This window comes from Vigna unguiculata, chromosome 5 (genome assembly GCF_004118075.2).
Source record: "Vigna unguiculata cultivar IT97K-499-35 chromosome 5, ASM411807v1, whole genome shotgun sequence".
Classification (NCBI taxonomy): domain Eukaryota; kingdom Viridiplantae; phylum Streptophyta; class Magnoliopsida; order Fabales; family Fabaceae; genus Vigna; species Vigna unguiculata.
Window position 1 is genome coordinate 2,041,861 of NC_040283.1, and position 17,460 is coordinate 2,059,320.

General features: G+C 26.3%; 1 protein-coding gene and 1 non-coding gene across 2 annotated transcripts; one reads left to right on the forward strand and one right to left on the reverse strand.

Annotated features, from left to right (window-relative positions):
- Nucleotides 1–11,308: 11,308 nt before the first annotated feature.
- LOC114185762 (protein GLUTAMINE DUMPER 2-like) lies at nt 11,309–12,114 on the forward strand. Its single transcript, XM_028073667.1, has one exon. The coding sequence runs from the start codon at nt 11,406–11,408 to the stop codon at nt 11,838–11,840; it is 435 nt and encodes a 144-aa protein (XP_027929468.1). The 5' UTR covers nt 11,309–11,405; the 3' UTR covers nt 11,841–12,114.
- A 2,861-nt stretch (nt 12,115–14,975) lies between these two features.
- Nucleotides 14,976–15,056, reverse strand: TRNAL-CAG. The gene has a single exon. It is a non-coding gene; the product is annotated as a tRNA-Leu (tRNA).
- Between the last annotated feature and the right edge of the window lie 2,404 nt (nt 15,057–17,460).

Consider the following 17,460-nt stretch of genomic DNA (forward strand, 5'->3'; position numbering starts at 1 on the left):
TTTATTTATGTTCCCAATTTGACGTTTTTGTTTTTTTAATTACAAGTAAATAATTTGAAAAAATCAGTTGATTAAATTTGAATAAACAATTACTTAAAAAAATTAATTTAAAAAATGATGAAATTTAAATAAACAGTCACTTAAAAATAAAAAACATATTTTCCACTGATAAGGACAAAATTATAAATAAAATGTGTACATAAAAAACACGGTTACAAAAATCAATCATAGATTATTTTATTTATTTTTTATGTCAGGTAAAATAATGTATTTGTTTTAATAAAAGAAGTAACTGTTTCTAATATACTCGTTGTGAAACAACTTGAAAATGCGATAATTATGAAACGGACAATAGCATGTGAAAGGTTACGTGATTTAATTTATTACTTGTTGTTTATTAATTATCATTCATGGTTTAAAATGTGTTGTTTATTAATTATCATTTATGGATTACAATTAATGTGTTGTTTATTAATTATGGTTTACAATGTTTGTTTATTAACTATCATTTATGGTTTACAATATGTTGTTTATTAATTATCATTTGCGGTTTACAATGTGTTGTTTATTGATTATAACAGCTTATTTATTTACTACCATTTATTTCAACTTTGTGTTCCATCAAGCTGCCGTTTTAGTTGTTTTTTTATTTATTTATTATTATTAAAATTGATTGCTGTTCGTAACTTAAAGTATTGTATTTTTTTTCCTTCTTATCTCAGCTTCAAATTACTCTGTTCAAATAAAAATAATGCATTTAATAAAAAAAGTGAAAACATTTTAAAAATTTATTGGCATGCTATTGTTTCTCTTAGTTATATGAAAACTTTAAATTGCAATTATTATATGATGAAAGTTTAACTCCTCTATAATTGAAATAGTTTAAAGTCTAATAACATACTTTTTAAATTAACTTTAATAATAATAATAATAATTTTTTCATTCAAGCCAAAGAAAATATTTATTTATCATTTATATTTTTTAATACAATTTTAGTTAAGTAATTATTCCATATTTTCCAGTTTTTTTTATCTTATTTCAGTAGACATTGATGTGTTATTATATTTTCTTTATTTATTATCGTGGTTTTTTCTTTCCATGCTAACTAAATTAAAAATGTAACTAAACAAATATTGCCTTAAAATTTAAAAATTAATAAATAAAAATAAACAACATTTTACTGAAAAGGCGATAATTAAAATCGGGACGTGGAAATATGTATTAAAAATAAGAATAAATATAATTTTGTTTAAATAACTTTTTTGAAATTATCTTTATAATAACTCTAGCGAACTATTGTCTGTGAGTTGTATTTTTTTAATTTTTATAGGAATTTGTTTTAAGATGAATAAAAAATATATAACTAATTTTTAAAATAGTTGTTAAATGTAAAATTTAAAAAATAAAATATGTATATAAAAGAAGTTTTGAAAATATATAACTAATTTTTAAAATTGTTGTTAAATGTAAAATTTAAAAAATAAAATATGTATACAAAAGAAGTTTTGAAAATAATGGTTAAAGACAAAAAACGTTTTTAAAATAACGGTTAAGAGTAAATTATCTATAAAATAATTAATTTTAAAAATAATAATTAAAGGTAAAATTGAAATATCAAAATATGGACACAAAATAGGGTATCCTCTTTATATATTACTAGCGTAACACAGGCGCTATTGTGTCTGTGTGTATGATTTTTTAAATATGCGTGATATTATATTAGTAGGTGATAATATTATAATATTATTAAGTTAATATATAAATTAAAATTATATTTATTAAAAGAATAACTATTGATAAATAAAGAAGCAGAAAAACATCCAATTTTATAAAAAGTTTGTAAAAGTAACGGTCAATTTTTAAAAATTTAATAAATTATTATATTTAAAAGGTAAAATCGGTATTTTGAAAAATGGACACAAAAAGAGAATCCCCTTTATATATTGTTATAGATTATAGATTAAGGGTAAAATGAAACATTGAAATGTGGACACAAAAAAATGATATCATCTTTATATATTATTATAGATTATTAACAAGATGAATTATAACTTTTTTTTAATTTAAGTATAAAACTTATAAATAAAAATAGTTAACCGGATATAATAATTTTGTTTTTCTTATAGTGGGAGATAAGTGAAATAAATTTCATCATTATTTAAGTTAAGTTTCACATTTTTCTTGTTTAATTAGACCTTAACATAAGATGCTTTCCTTATATTTTTTTTATTGTTGCCTATTCTCTTCAAACAACAATCATCAAATTAATATGTTAAAGAACCTTACAATGACAAATAAGAAAAGCAAAATGAAGATGAAAGAGAGGTAACAAATAAAAGATATTTCTTAAAATTCTCAATGTTTACATAAGATTGGTCAACACTTATTATTTTAAGGAAAGTGTCTTAGAGCCCACAATTAACTTGACAAGTGCATTTGCGTTGCTTATTAGGAGCATTATTACATGTGCAATTTTGAGGCATGGCACCTGCTCCTAGTTTTGCATGAAATTCTTCAGCACAGCCTTTTCCTGAAGTACCATTTGGACATTGTCCATCAAAATTCATCGTTTTTGGACAAAAATGGATTTCCCCTATTCATCATAACATCATAAAAACATCAAAATTTTATTTCAAATTATCAACATTTATACTCTATGACCCAATGGCAATGAGCATGAACTCTGATTAAAAAAAAAAGTAAAAAATCATGATAATAAGTAATAGTTTTACCATAAGTTTGGCTAAATAGGGCAAACAAAGCCAACACAATAAGGACACTGATTTGCAACTTGGTCATGGTTTTGACTTCTATAAAATTTTATTTGCTTTTATCTTTTTGAAGTGATTCAACACTAGTGCATCTAAAGGATATTTATACACACATATCATGACTAGCACTACAAAAATCACGTATGTGGTAACGTTTTTAATATGGTGGTTCTTAAAAAATGTTACAATTTATCGTATAATTACAACAAGAAATTATCTCATTAACAATCAATTTTAGTGACCAAAAATTGTTAATCACTATAATGACCAATTTAGATATCAGTTTACAAAATAAAAAAATTCTTGGTAACTAAATAATAATAATTATGAATAAAAAATTATAATTGGTTGTTAAATTGGTTACTAATTAATTGGAGACTAATTTAGCAAAAACCTTTGTAGCTAGTGTTTAGTAACCAAATTCTTTTGGTAGCTCAAATTTTGGTGACTAACTTTGTAAAAACTAACTTACAAACCAATAATAATTTTTTATTCATAATAGTGATTATTTTAGTAATCAATAATTTTTTATTTTTTAAATTAATATTTAAATGAATCATTATAGTGACTAACACCTTTTAGTCATTAATATTCAGTATTAATAAATACCAAAGTTTGATAACTACCATAATTTACATATATAATATGATGTTTTAACTGTCATTATTTTAATTGTCACACTATTAATGTAAAATATGATATTTTAAATTGTGGTTTTGTAATAAATTATTATTTTTTTATAGGCATCTAATTTTTTTATTTCTCTTTTATTTTTTAGTTCGTGTTAGAAGCAAATGATATTTTTTTTAGTTCTTATATTGTGAGAGAAACATTGCAACAGAAGCAAATGAAAAGTGTTAGCTTAGGTGAAGGATATAATGACACTTTGATAGAAAATGATTTGTGTGTGTGTGTGGAATTGAGAATGTGTGTGTGGAATTGAGAATGATAATTTTTTTAGGAGAAAATGATGGGAAGTTTTGGTGGGGGAAGAATGAGTTTGACTTTTAAGCTTGGGAAAGTTTTAAGAGTTGCAACTATTTGACCTACCAATGTGTGTCAGTTTTGCGCATGAAACAGAAGCATCCACATGGACGTGATGTGGCCACTGGGTCTCCATGTTAATTTCCCCACCACCACAAAATGAAACGTGCCACAATAAATACCCACACGTGTCAATCAGACTAGGTCTCCCCACATTATTTATAGATATTTGAAGACAAATTATCGATATTTATTCATACATTACAAGAATTTTTACGATCATTTTTATAAATTTTATTGATAAAAATAAAAATTAATAAAATTAAATTTATTACAATTTGTATAGACAAAAGTTAGCATTTCAATTATTGAAAATAATATCTCGATGAATTTGTTGGTAAAATTTATCAGTGATATCAGTCCGTAAATTAAAATTTGTATTATTGATAAATATTTTTGTAGGTAATGTATATATCGGTAAATGTTATCGATAGTTTATAATTCTTATTATCGATAAATTTTTATTTTGTTAAATTTTGTCGGTAATTTATAATCCTTGTTATTGATGGATTTGATCGTTAGTAAATTTTGTCAATAAAATAATGCAAAACTTCTCACTTTGAATTTTGACCAATTTGTGTAAAATTTGTTGATAAAATTTATTAGTAAACTCTGTTAATAAAATCCATTGATAATTTATAATTTTTATGATTGACGAATTTTTTAATCGGTTAATCTGTGTATAAAAAGAACATCTGATTTCTCATTAACTTTGATGAGTTTTTCTTTTAAATCAAGTGAAAACGGGTAAGAAAAAGAATTGAAGGAGGAGAAGAAAGAAGAGAGGAGAAGTCTAAATTGGTGGTGGTGTAAAAGCAACAATATCAGTCAAATGTGAAGGAGAAGAATGTGGGAAAGAGGAGAAGGAACAAGAGGCAATGACAATAGTGAAAGAGGAGGAGGGCGAGGTAGAAGGAAGAAAAGGAAAAAAAAAAGGAAAAGAAGAAAAAGACTCAATTGTGATATTTATCGATAATCAAAATTTGTTATACTAATTATGAAGAATTCAAATCATCAGTAATTATTAATAAATAGATATTCACTGAGTAATAAATAAAATTTATTGATATATACTTTTTACTGATTTATTTTTTATTGTAAATAAACTCGAATTATTGACAAATTTTTGTTAGGCTTAAATAGTCATTTGGTCCTAGTTTTGGTCGACTTTTTTCACTTTGGTCCTACTTTTGAAATTGTTTTCAATTTGGTCATACTTTTCGTTATATTTTTTCAATCAACTCCTTTCCGTTAGCTCCGTCTAAATCGTTAACAGATGTGAACAGTAATTGCCACGTGTCATTTTGTGATTTTTTTAATTTTTTTTTAATTTTTTTAATTTTTTTTAAATGTACACGTGTCAAGCTCATATTATGCCACCTGTCATTATTGATTTTTTTTAATTTAATTTTTTTAATTAAAAAAAATCCACATGTCAAACTAATATCATGCCACGTGTCAGAATCATATTTTTATATTCAATTTGGTCATAATATTCGTTATTTGTTTTCAATTTGGTCCTAGTTTTTTTTAGTTTAGTATTTTTTTTCCTCTTCAAAGACAAAATATAATTTGTATATAAATGTGGCATAATTGCAGTTATATGAATATTCTTATTAAACTACATATTTTTATTAAATATTTTTAATTTAAAATTAGAGTTGGTTTAAAATAAAATATTTTTAACCTCTTAAAATTTTAAATTAATGGTGTTATTGCTTTTTTTGTTTTAATTTTAAACTAACGCTAATTCTAAATTAAAAATATTTAACAAAAATATGCATTTTAATATATACAAATTAAATTTTGTCTCAATTGGGAGAGGAACAAAAATTAGGACCAAATTGAAAACAATTAAGGAATATTGGGACCAAATTGAATATAAAAAACTGACTCTGACATGTGACATGATATTAGCTTGACACGTGAATTTTTTAAAAATTAAAAAAAAAATTTAAAAAAAATTTAAAAAAAAATAAAAAAATCACAAAAATGACACGTGGCATGATATGTGCTTGACACGTGTACATTTTTTTTAAATTAAAAAAAAATTTAAAAAAAAATTTTTAAAATTTTTTTAAAAAATATTAAAAAAAATAAAAAAAATCACAAAATAACACGTGGCGGTTACTGTTCACATCCGTTAACTATTTTAACGGTGTTAGCAAAAAGGACTTGATTGAAAAAATATAACTAAAAGTAGGACAAAACTGAAAATAATTTCAAAAGTAGGATCAAAGTGAAAAAAGTCGACCAAAACTATGACCAAATGACTATTTAAGCCTTTTTGTTATTATCGATGGATTTTGTCCGTTGGAAGGTAGTGATGATTTTTAAATTTTTGTAAAAGTATATTTCTTAAAAATGTAAAGTAAATACCGAAAGTATAAAAAAAAATATAGATATGGAGACATACCCCGTTTAAAATGTGGTGGAGGCTCGTCCACGCCTCAAAGATTCCTTTTAATTAGATATAGCACTTTTTTCTTCTACCACTAATTGTAGGTTTAAACTAAGTAAATGTGCATTTAAACTTATAATACGACTCCTAAAAAGTATGATACCCCTGATAAAAGGAAATGTGTATGTGTAAAGATATATAAATATATGCGTGCATTAGAAGTTGTCTTCGCTCGTTTTTTTTTGTTAGAAATATAACGTTACTTTTTTAATATATGTGTCTATCAACATTTCTTGCATAACATTAATTAATACTTCTAATCATCTAAAAAATGCATACGGAATTGTTTTTGTATTTTTATAATAAAAATATATATTTTTAATTTGTCTCATTATTATAAGATTAAGTTTCAAGGTAAACATTCACATGAATGCCATATTCAAAGGATTTATTCCATATATATGGCTTAGTTCAAGACGACATCTGTAAGTAGTTCAAACATATATTCTTTTAAATAATTACTCCAAAAGGATGAATTTGGCCTTAATCATCATATTCTAACAGATTAACAAATGAATATTACATATATATATATATATATATATATATATATATATATATATATATATATATATATATATATTGTTAACAATATTTAGATAATATATATTTTTATTTAAATTAATTTTTAAAATATATTTAATTTAAAGATAAAAAAATATTTAATTATTACTTGAATTTAATAAATTAAAAGTAAGATACTATAAATATTTAATATTCACATTTTATTCTAAAATAAAATAACAAACTCCTTCATATATATATATATATATATATATATATATATTAGTATTGTCCTAAATATGACATAAATATGAATAAAAAAAATAGTTCATTACTATTATTATATATTACATTTGTTATAGTATATGAAAATAGTATATTTATTTATCCTTTTTAATTATCAAGAATCTTAACCTTTGCTATTTATAAGTTTATTAAAAAAATATGTTTTATTTAGAGATATTATTACAGCATATATATGTTTGTTTAGGGTTCAATCAAACCTTAAAATAGATGTTTGTTTGTATCATATATCGAATGTTAAATTAATCTTTATAAAACTTAATATACTTATTTTGAACTTTATATTAATGGTAAATTATCCAAAATAAACCCATAAACATGATGAATTGAAGTTGTAATAAAATAAGTTATGATGGATAAAAAGTTGAAACTCCAACCATCAAATTTTAACTGAACTCAAGCTAAACCCTAATGTAACCAAGCATAGCATATATTTCCACCCTAGGAGGTAAAATGTTATGATTGATAGTTAGAAACTTTTATAAATAAAATAAAGAAGAAGCACTTCAAATTTAATAACGTAAGAGTCAACTGCATTATTCTCTATTTTCACATTGACAGTGACAGTAAATTAACAGTTGCTGCTGTCATCTCCACTTCTGAGTCTCACTACCATCGATGACTTTTGTCTTATAGTTATTATTATTTCTACACAAATTTAGTATTTTTAAATGGATAATGAAATTTTAGCAATTAATTTTTTACAATTTTATTTTATAATTTGAGATGTCATTTTTTAAATAGTTTTAGAATATAAAAAAGTAAAATAATAAAATAAGATAAATCATTGTCGTTTCAGAAAGTAAGAGAAAATTGTAAATCGTTAAAAAACCATTTTGTTTTTCAAATAATAAACTATGTAGAATTTACCATACTTATGGTGCACTATTATAATTTAAAATATAGCTTATTTAACAATTTAAAATAATTTAAAATTTTATTATACATTATCATATTATTAACGTAATTTGTCACTAGTCAAGTATATCTAACTAAGGTTCTATTTAATGAAAAGGGTAATAAATTAAAATTGAGATGCATAAATGTAATTAGCTTAGCAGGGTTTCTTTTTTCTCTACAAATTTTCATGAGGTACAACCTGAAGTGGGTTCAATTTGAACAAGAAAAGAAAAAAAAATGAAATTGATAACAAACTGAACCTAAAAGCTTAAGATTTTATGTTTGTAAATTTTTTCACTCTTATTGCTCAATTTGTCTATTCTCACTTAACGTGATAGTTCATATACTCGCATTTTAACCGCTATCCAAATTATGAACTTTAATATAACTTATTGGAAAAAATCCAAATGTGATAGAAAAGTTTATATTTAAATCAAGAGTCGAGAACATATACAAATAAATCTGAGACAACACTTAAATAAAAAATTTAAAGTATTTTTTCACTTTAAATTATTCAATTTTTTTATATTTAACGTGATACTTCTCATTTATACTTACTCTCCCACAATCATATTTCTGCAATTAATTATTCAATGGAAGAAGTCAGAATATGCTCACATAGCCATCATATATGCGGAGGCCAGAGAGGTTCCTTTCTAGTTAGGTGGTAGGTATCATAACATTTTAATTAGTCAAACTTATTTATATGTTCATTATATAAGTTATAATCATTAACATAATTAGTTAGAAGTCTCACATCGACTAGAGATAAAACTAATTCACAATATATAAGTGGGTATGATTCTCACCTTTCAAACTGGTTTATGAGGTTGAGTTAAGTTTTAAACTCACTTCTAACATGATATCAGAGGTTTTATGGAGTTGAATTAGACTTTAAATCTATTTTTGTACCTATTTTTGTATTTAAATTATTTTACATCTCTTTTGTATCCAAAAACATCACATGTATATGTTCTTAATAATAATAAATATGAGTTTAAATTTAATATTAGATCAAAATAAAAAAAATATAAACTTATTATTTTAAGATTTTAGATTAAAAATGACAGTAATATTTTATGTAAATTTAAGAATTGACACTATTTTTCACGTTTAATACAACAAGCTCAAAAAAGTTGTTGTCATTAATGAGCAACAGTCCTAATTAACCAGTAAATGTAATAATCCATGTTGTATGAGTCTTAGAAAAGCAATTGAATTTTGTTCCAATTTGGTGTGTGTGGGTTGGTGGACGCGACAAATGGGGAACGTGAAGATGTTATTACTTTTGTTTTTTAATACAATTATGAAGCATTAACGAGTCAGAAACGAAGTGGAGGCAATTAGAACACGATTTTCTTCACCCTTTTCTTCAAGAGTTAAAGATAAAATATTTTCCCACTAATGGTGTTGGGTTTGGAAAGAAAACTTTGACGGACATAGTATTCAATATGAAAGTTTGGGAATTAGGTTACAACATAGAAAATGTTATCCATCTCTCTCTCTTCAAATCAATGGGCTAATTCACATGATGCATGCTTCTTTCAGTGGGTCACATTTCTCTCTATCACCTTTTCATTTCATTGTGGCCACCCAACTCTCAATGTTCATGGCTCAAACAAACCCTAATCCATTATCGGCAGTTTCATAGAAAGAAGTCAGAGACATAAAAAAATAAGAATATTTTTTTTTGGGTTTTGACATTGATTAATACTTTTTCGGTTCATCCAATAAGTTATCGTTTAGAAATTAGTATCCAGTACAATTTAAATACTTTTTTTAGACAAGTATTATGGCAGGAATATGTATATCTTCATACTCAATTGAAAAAGTCAGAGATTTCTCATACTTATACTTAGTTAATGCGGGATTCTCCGTCAAAACAGAGACAGATTCGGATAATATCCACAAAAACGAATTTATTTGTCATCTCTATGAAATATATTTTATAAATAAGACCGTAATAGAAACATATTTTAAAGATAAGATTGTAATAGAACTTCATATTACGATGATTATTCCTAATAATAATGTAAGACCGACGTGGGTTGGATTAGAATAAATACCATTAAATAAAAAGCAAGTTAATTAAGATTCCATCATTTTATTTTCTTATAAAAATATATCCGTATAATGGTGGGCCAATTTCTACAGTTGCAGAAGCAAAGGAACAGGAATTTCCTTTTCTTAAATCGAATTTTTTTATTTGACTTTTATTTTTGGTTTGTCCACTACAAGAAAAGGTTTATTTTAATTTAGACTCTAGAGAACGTCATCTCTAATATTCTTCATCAAGAAATTAAAAACCTGAATTTTAGAGAAAAGAATAAAAGTGATGAAAATCGAAATTATGAAGGGAATAGAGATAGATTGCAAGTATCTAATTCTGCACCCTTTCATCTAACGAAGTGTGACACTTATATCAAACAACCATTCATGGCAATACTTTAAAGCATTGCAAATATGTTACTTTATTTCATCATTTTGATTTACAAATGGAAGAAACACTCACTTTATTTCACTATCAAGAATCACATGGTTCCTATGTTTAAAGTTGATCATGGAATATTTTCACGATAATGAAACTTCAGAGAAGAAGCAAAACAGGGTCTTTCTCACAACCTGGACCACATTCTGGCCCTTGTTTTTACCAAATTCATGAACTGTTCTTGTTTTTTTTTTCTTTTTCTTCGATTTTTCGCATGATTATTAGTCACACAAACATTCACCATCAGTTCAAGAGGATGTTGTTCTGTTTACGTCAACTCTGTAACTACCATTAGCTTGTGTCATCGTTCAGTACATAGAATATCACTGATTTAGACTGGGTTTGGGTTGAAATCTGAAAGCCAATTTTTTTTTTTTTTAATTTTGATCCAAACATAAAAACAAATTACCAGACTCTTCATACGAGGAAATTCTAGTGCCTGTAACCATAATTTGGCTAAAGAAAGCACTATCTTCTGCATTGTGAACCATTTAGAGAAAAATAAAACATGGCTTGCATGTGAGTAGGAAAAGACAATAGGAAAAAATTGTGGTGAAATTTTATTTTTTCTTTCTTTTCTTTAATCAGACATATTCATTGGACAACACCAAAGTTGGACATGAAGCAATAAAACACTGTTAGTTTTTGAAAAACAAAACAGAGGAACAGTAATATATAATCTTAGTACTTATCCCATAATAATGTCACGCACTTCTGAAATCAGAAACCAATAATGTAATAACTTCACTGCTCATCATCACATAATCTCCATGAAGCATCTACCCAAGCACAAAAGGGAATCTTCCTGAATGCCAAAAGGGTAGTTTTGTAAATCAAAATCCATCTTTTCTGCTATAAATTTCAGAACCACCCCACCTCACTGCCATCAACAAAGAGAGAGAAAAGAGTAACAAAGAGAGAGAAAGAGAGAAAGATGAGGCCAATAAACACTGTATCATCATCATCATCATCATCGGTGAGTGTTACTGGAATTAAAATATGGAAGTCACCGATTCCTTACTTGTTTGGAGGCTTAGCATTGATGCTGGCTCTTATATCTGTGGCATTGGTGATCCTTGTTTGCTCCTACAGAAAACGTGATTCTTCTCCTGAATCATCGTCGTCATCATCATCATCTGAAGCTGAAAACATGAAATCGCAGCCGATGAACAAGATCCTATACACAAACTCAGAGCCTGAGGTTGTTGTCATTATGGCTGGTGACCACAATCCCACATACCTTGCCAAACCAAGCACTTCTTCTTCTTCTTCTTCTTCTTCAGTTTATTGTACTTGTGGTGCTCAATCTCAACCTGAACCTGAACCTGAACCTCAACGAAACCCTTCATCAACCTCATCCACTGAGTGAAGGCTAATGGATCAATAAAACCTCATGGGTCAGCAAGTTTTGCTCTACACTCTACACACTTCTCTTCCTTTTTTTCAATTTCATGTTCCAGTGGTTTTGTGAGAGCACGGAATGTGATCACTGAAGATGAGTGTTTCTTTCTGAGAATTTTGTTTTTTTCATAATGAAAGGATATATCTCCCGGCTTATATATTTTGCTACTGATTATGCTTTTCGTTTTCTTTTCTTGCATATTGTTAAGGTTTTAAAAGTAGAACACGAACACGACCATGAATGAAAGTGTGACTATGTTTTGAAACCTTGTATTGTATACCAGTAAATATGGAGTTTAATGATGAAACATTGAGAGTGAAAAGAAGAAACCATACATAACAAAACAATCGCACTGAAAGAGAGGAACAAACACGGTTTTCTTCATATTCTTTTTGTAATGCTATCTTGAGATCATGCATGAGAATTGCATTCTGTTGAACACGATCCATGAGTTAAAAAAAGAGGGTATATATATCGGCGTGTCACTTAACACAAAAGAAATTGTTTTATCTGTTACCCAAACTTTCTTTTTTTTCTTTCTCTGCACCTTTTTCTTTTGTGTTTGGATGTAGCATATATGTGATTCTATTTGTTTCTGAGTTAAAGTTCTGAGAGGAGAACGAGGGATGCTATGAAACGAAGAAGTGTGTGTGTGTAGTTGGACACAATAGCCAGAAGAATTAAAGTGGGGTATCACCTATACAAAAACCGAATACAAACAATGTTCAGTGCTCTTTTATTAAAATGAACATTCCAAATATAATATCTAGAGATAAAAAGAGAGAATAACTTTTGCTGGGTTCATGATAAAGTCATAACAAATATAAAGCTATAGTTTTTTTCTTTCATCCCTTTTTCTTTATCACAATTTGAGTCACACAACAAGTTAAACTCAAGATTAAGTTGAACCAACAAGTAACGTTGATATATTACATATCTCATTATTCCAATACTTTTTTAACAGCCAAACACCTCAATTTGAAGATGTTGGGAGTAAGTTAAGTCAATCTTCATATGAAATGTTACAAAAAACATGAGTTCAAAAATAGATTTAAATATATTTTTAATCCGTAAATTTGAACGCAAAATTATAATTTATTCATGTTCCAAATTTTTTATATATTTTAATACACAGACTTTAAAAATGAATGAATATAGTCCTTATTAACATATAACAAGGTTAATGTGTTCTATATTCCAGACAATCTGAGTTGGAATGTGTTAAACTGGTATAAGTAACTTAAACTCCATTCTGAAACACATTTGACACGTAAAAAAAAAAAATTAACGTAATTGAGTTAGAAAAATTATAATTATTTATTTTCAAAGTCTAAGACTGGACCATATTCGAAGAAATTTAGATTCTTTGCTGGTTTTTTGTGTACTATTTTTCTACTGTACTTTCATAATATATTGATTATCACTAATTTTAACGTTTTAAAATATATTTAAAAGATTTAAAATATCAGTACAATGTATTTTTAATATCCAACCGATAACAGCACCAAGAAAACTAGAAAATCGTGCCAAAACCATATTTAACTTTGAAAAAAAATATGATGTGTAAATGAAATAGTTTGTCCAATTAAGGGAAATATGAAATGAATGGAGATGAAATAATCGCGGCTAGCATTGAAGTCGAAAAAGCCATGAAAGTGAGAGAGAAAAGTGGTAGCATAGGATAACACAGCATCTAGGCATGTGAAAGTGGAGCCCTTTTGTTTTTTAACCAACGTGGCCTTCACTTTGTAGGAGCCACAAAGATTTGGTATTACTCTTCTCAACTTTTCAAGCAGCGGCGAAACGCTTCTTTGCATAGTGCATAGTGCCTTGTTTGGTATCTCATTTTCACGTTCAAAAAACGCGGCGCCATGGAAATGCCAACACTGCAAAATCAGTCAACGGAATGTCACAACTTCAAAACCTCACACATATATACAAACCTGTTAAGTTTAAAGAAGAGGTTTCATTAGAGAGAACAAACATCAATAAAATCTGAATCCAACTTCATAAGAAATTGACATCACTCTCAACCCAAAATTTTAAGGCGATGGAGTTATGTGCCTTTTCTTATATGGTGTTCAACTTTATCATTTTTACTCAATGTGAAACTTAAACTCACTTGGATTTCTAACAAAACCCTTTACATTATGTGCTCCTACAACGACTTAACCTTAAAATAAGATTAATTTTTCATTTTGAATGAATTTGAGTGATACAACAAAAGATGATAATAACGAACCATGAAAAGTTATGTATTTAAAAAGAAAATGGATTTATTAACTATCTTTAATAATAAAAACATGAGTATATTTTGATAATCTCGTTTCTTGTGATTCCCATGGTTTTTATTCTTTCCTCTTGACGTAATCCAAACAAAAGAAGGAAGAATTTATTTTTTATGTTTTTCTGTTCGTTCATGTTCCATCCATTCACTTTCCACTAATCATGAAACTAAAAGAGGAAAGAAAATATGAATTAATTAGTTTTTAGTGATTTTATAGTAAATAGATAATATTTAGTGATATATTGTTTGAAGATGCCTCTACGTTACAACATTTCTTCACGAGGGTTGAAATTAAGGAGAATAAAGATAAGTGTTATCCTCACATATATTCATACAAAGTAAGATAAAAACCATTCAGCTCGTGGCATGTGTTACTATTAAGAACCCATTAATTTGATTTCTTTTTCACTGGTTTTTTACGTGTATTATTCTTTTCTCTTTCATTTTCTTTATTTTTCATCACACTTTTTTTGCTGTTATTAATTATCTGTAGTAACCCCATCCACACAACCTTAACCATTTTCCAATAGATAATGTATAAATATGCTATGGGGATATTCCACATACTTCAGATATAAACTATGGTGGATTTCTATGGTTGAAACCCTAGACACCTCTCATGTCTCACTCACACCAAAATTGAGACAGACACCTCTCAAGTCTTATCAAGTTACATGTTGATGTTGTACGGAAGCATAGTATAAGAGAAGAAAAAAAGGAGAAAGACATAAAAAAAAAATGATATAGTAATTAAAAAACAAAACACTAAAAGACATAAAAAAATTAGGACAATTATTAAAAAAAAAGAAGAGAATTGTCAAGAATGGGATTCGAACCCATGCCCTTTCGGACCAGTACCTGAAACTGGCGCCTTAGACCAACTCGGCCATCTTGACTTACGTTATATAATTTGTCATATTAATTAATATTCAATAATTATAAATATTTTTTTTATTTATTTCCAGCATGTGGACAAAGTATATATGTTATTTTGACAAATTACATCCTAAATGTTTAAATTAAAAGTATTGTTGTTTTGGGCTTATGGTTATCTTTGCTACTTCTTTCAAGTTCAGACGACTGGACCAAAAATGAAAATAGGACAACCATTTATGAGGATAATGTTTTTGTTTTTACCTTTTGATTTGTCTCTATTTTTGGTTGTGTCTGTAATTAAAGTGTATTTTAGTGTAATCGTATCTCAACTCTTTACTACTTGAGCAAAGAGAAACTTTTTGTTCCTTAGTCATTAGAAAATATCATATGGTCTCCTTTAATCTCTTTATAACATATAGTTACATTTTTTTTTAATCTATGAGAAAAAATCATTAGATGGCGCATAGTTATTCTCCATTTTGGTCTTAATTAATATGTATATGAGATATATTTAAAATTTTAATTTAATTTTTATATGCATGGAAATTGTGTAGTTCAGAATGATTTGATAGTTTATAGTGTGTCTTGGATTGTTTACCCATATTAATGGGCTAATGTATCTAGATCTATAATGTTGCCTTCCAAATATTACATGCTTTTTTTATTTATTTAGGCTCATTGGATTATCCTTCAGTAGTTTCTTACTGTACCTCCATAATGTTTTCCTTCACCCCTACATAAACAAATTTTTGTTTTCGTTTTTCTGGATTGAATAATTTAAAGTCGTTTTTAGAAGTTAAAAATAAAAGTCGGATTAAGCTATAAGCCAAAAATGACTTTAAAATTGTGCTATCCAAAATTCATTTAAAAAAAAAAAAACTTTCAAATAGCATAATTCAGAAGGTATTTTCAGATTGTGTAATCCATTTTTTTAACTCTTCAACTTTTGAAAATAATTTTTCAGATTGTCCAGTCCGAAAATCATTTTCAATTTTCGAATTACACAATTTATAATTTCCTTTCAAATTACATAATATGAAAAAGGACAAAATTGGAATTTTCTTTATAATGGTGCATGAATAATTTATGGAAATGCAGGAAAAAGTTGCGTTATCTGTGTCAAGATAACCAGGTTTTTCTCTTTGACTTTGTTTAACCATCATCATCGTGAGGAAAGTTTTTTGTTTTTCCTTTTTTAATGACTTAGCTGACATGTAGAATGTCAAAAAATATTCAAATGCGTCGTCTTTCGTATAAAATAAAGCATGGATATTTGTCGTGAAGCAAATGAATTTACCAAAAATGTTTACAAGTCACACAGCTAATTTTTTTAACTGAAATAATTTTGTTAAAAGCATTTCCAAACAAAAATAACAAATCTAACATTGGATTTGAGTTTTTTTTTTTCTCTTTCTAAAAATCACAAGTATCTTTTATATAAGTTTTATTCAAGCTAAATAAAAATATTACGAACGATAGAATTTTATTTTTATACATTTAATATAACCGCATAAAAAAATTAATATTCATAATAGTTTTATTTAATTTGAATAAGATTTTTTTAAAAAAAATATTTGTGATTTCATAAAAACGAAATACTTGAGATAACCTAACCTTTATCAAATTTCTAATGAATTCAAGAGCTTAAATATATTTAACCACACATAACAAGTAGAATAACTTCTTAAAAAGAAGGTGGTAATGAGATTAGGGTACTTAAGAGCTTCAACAAGCAATCTTTGTTCTAGAAAAGAGTGTTACAAAATATATATATATATATATATATATATATATATATATATATATATATATATATATATATATATATATATATATATATATATATATATATATATATATATATATATATATATATATGTGTGTGTGTGTGTGTGTGTATAACTCAAATTGTATAACCTTGTGATTCTTGTGATTTTGTGAAGGTAATACTCATGCATTTTTACTTAAAAAATATAAACTATTTGTGGCAACAGTTAGTTAGTACACATTAATCAATATAATAGTATGAAAAGAATAAAAAAACTTATTTAGGATCCCCAAAACCTATATAAGGTAGGTTTATTCCCTGTCCTACCCAAATAATTTAACCTACAATTTGTCCTTCATTTTCCACCTACAACCTTACAAACCTTGTTTTCAGTCCTCTAGTTAAACAAGTTTATGCTAATTAATACATGTGAAATCATTGTAGTAGGTTTAAGCGACCTTAAAATTTAAATTTTAAAATTCAGTTAAATTCAAATTAAATATATCTTTAGTACTAAATTTAGATGTTAAACTTAAATTTGTATGTGTACTACACTTTGATACATTTTTATATTCAAAATTTAAAATTAAATAAATATAGTGTTTTTAACTCAACTATATCAACTTCTGATATGCTAATTTAAGCTGATATTTGAA

What these genes read in the sequence shown, in the direction of transcription:
- LOC114185762 (XM_028073667.1), top strand. Translation starts at nt 11,406, where the DNA reads ATGAGGCCAATAAACACTGTATCATCATCATCATCATCATCGGTGAGT.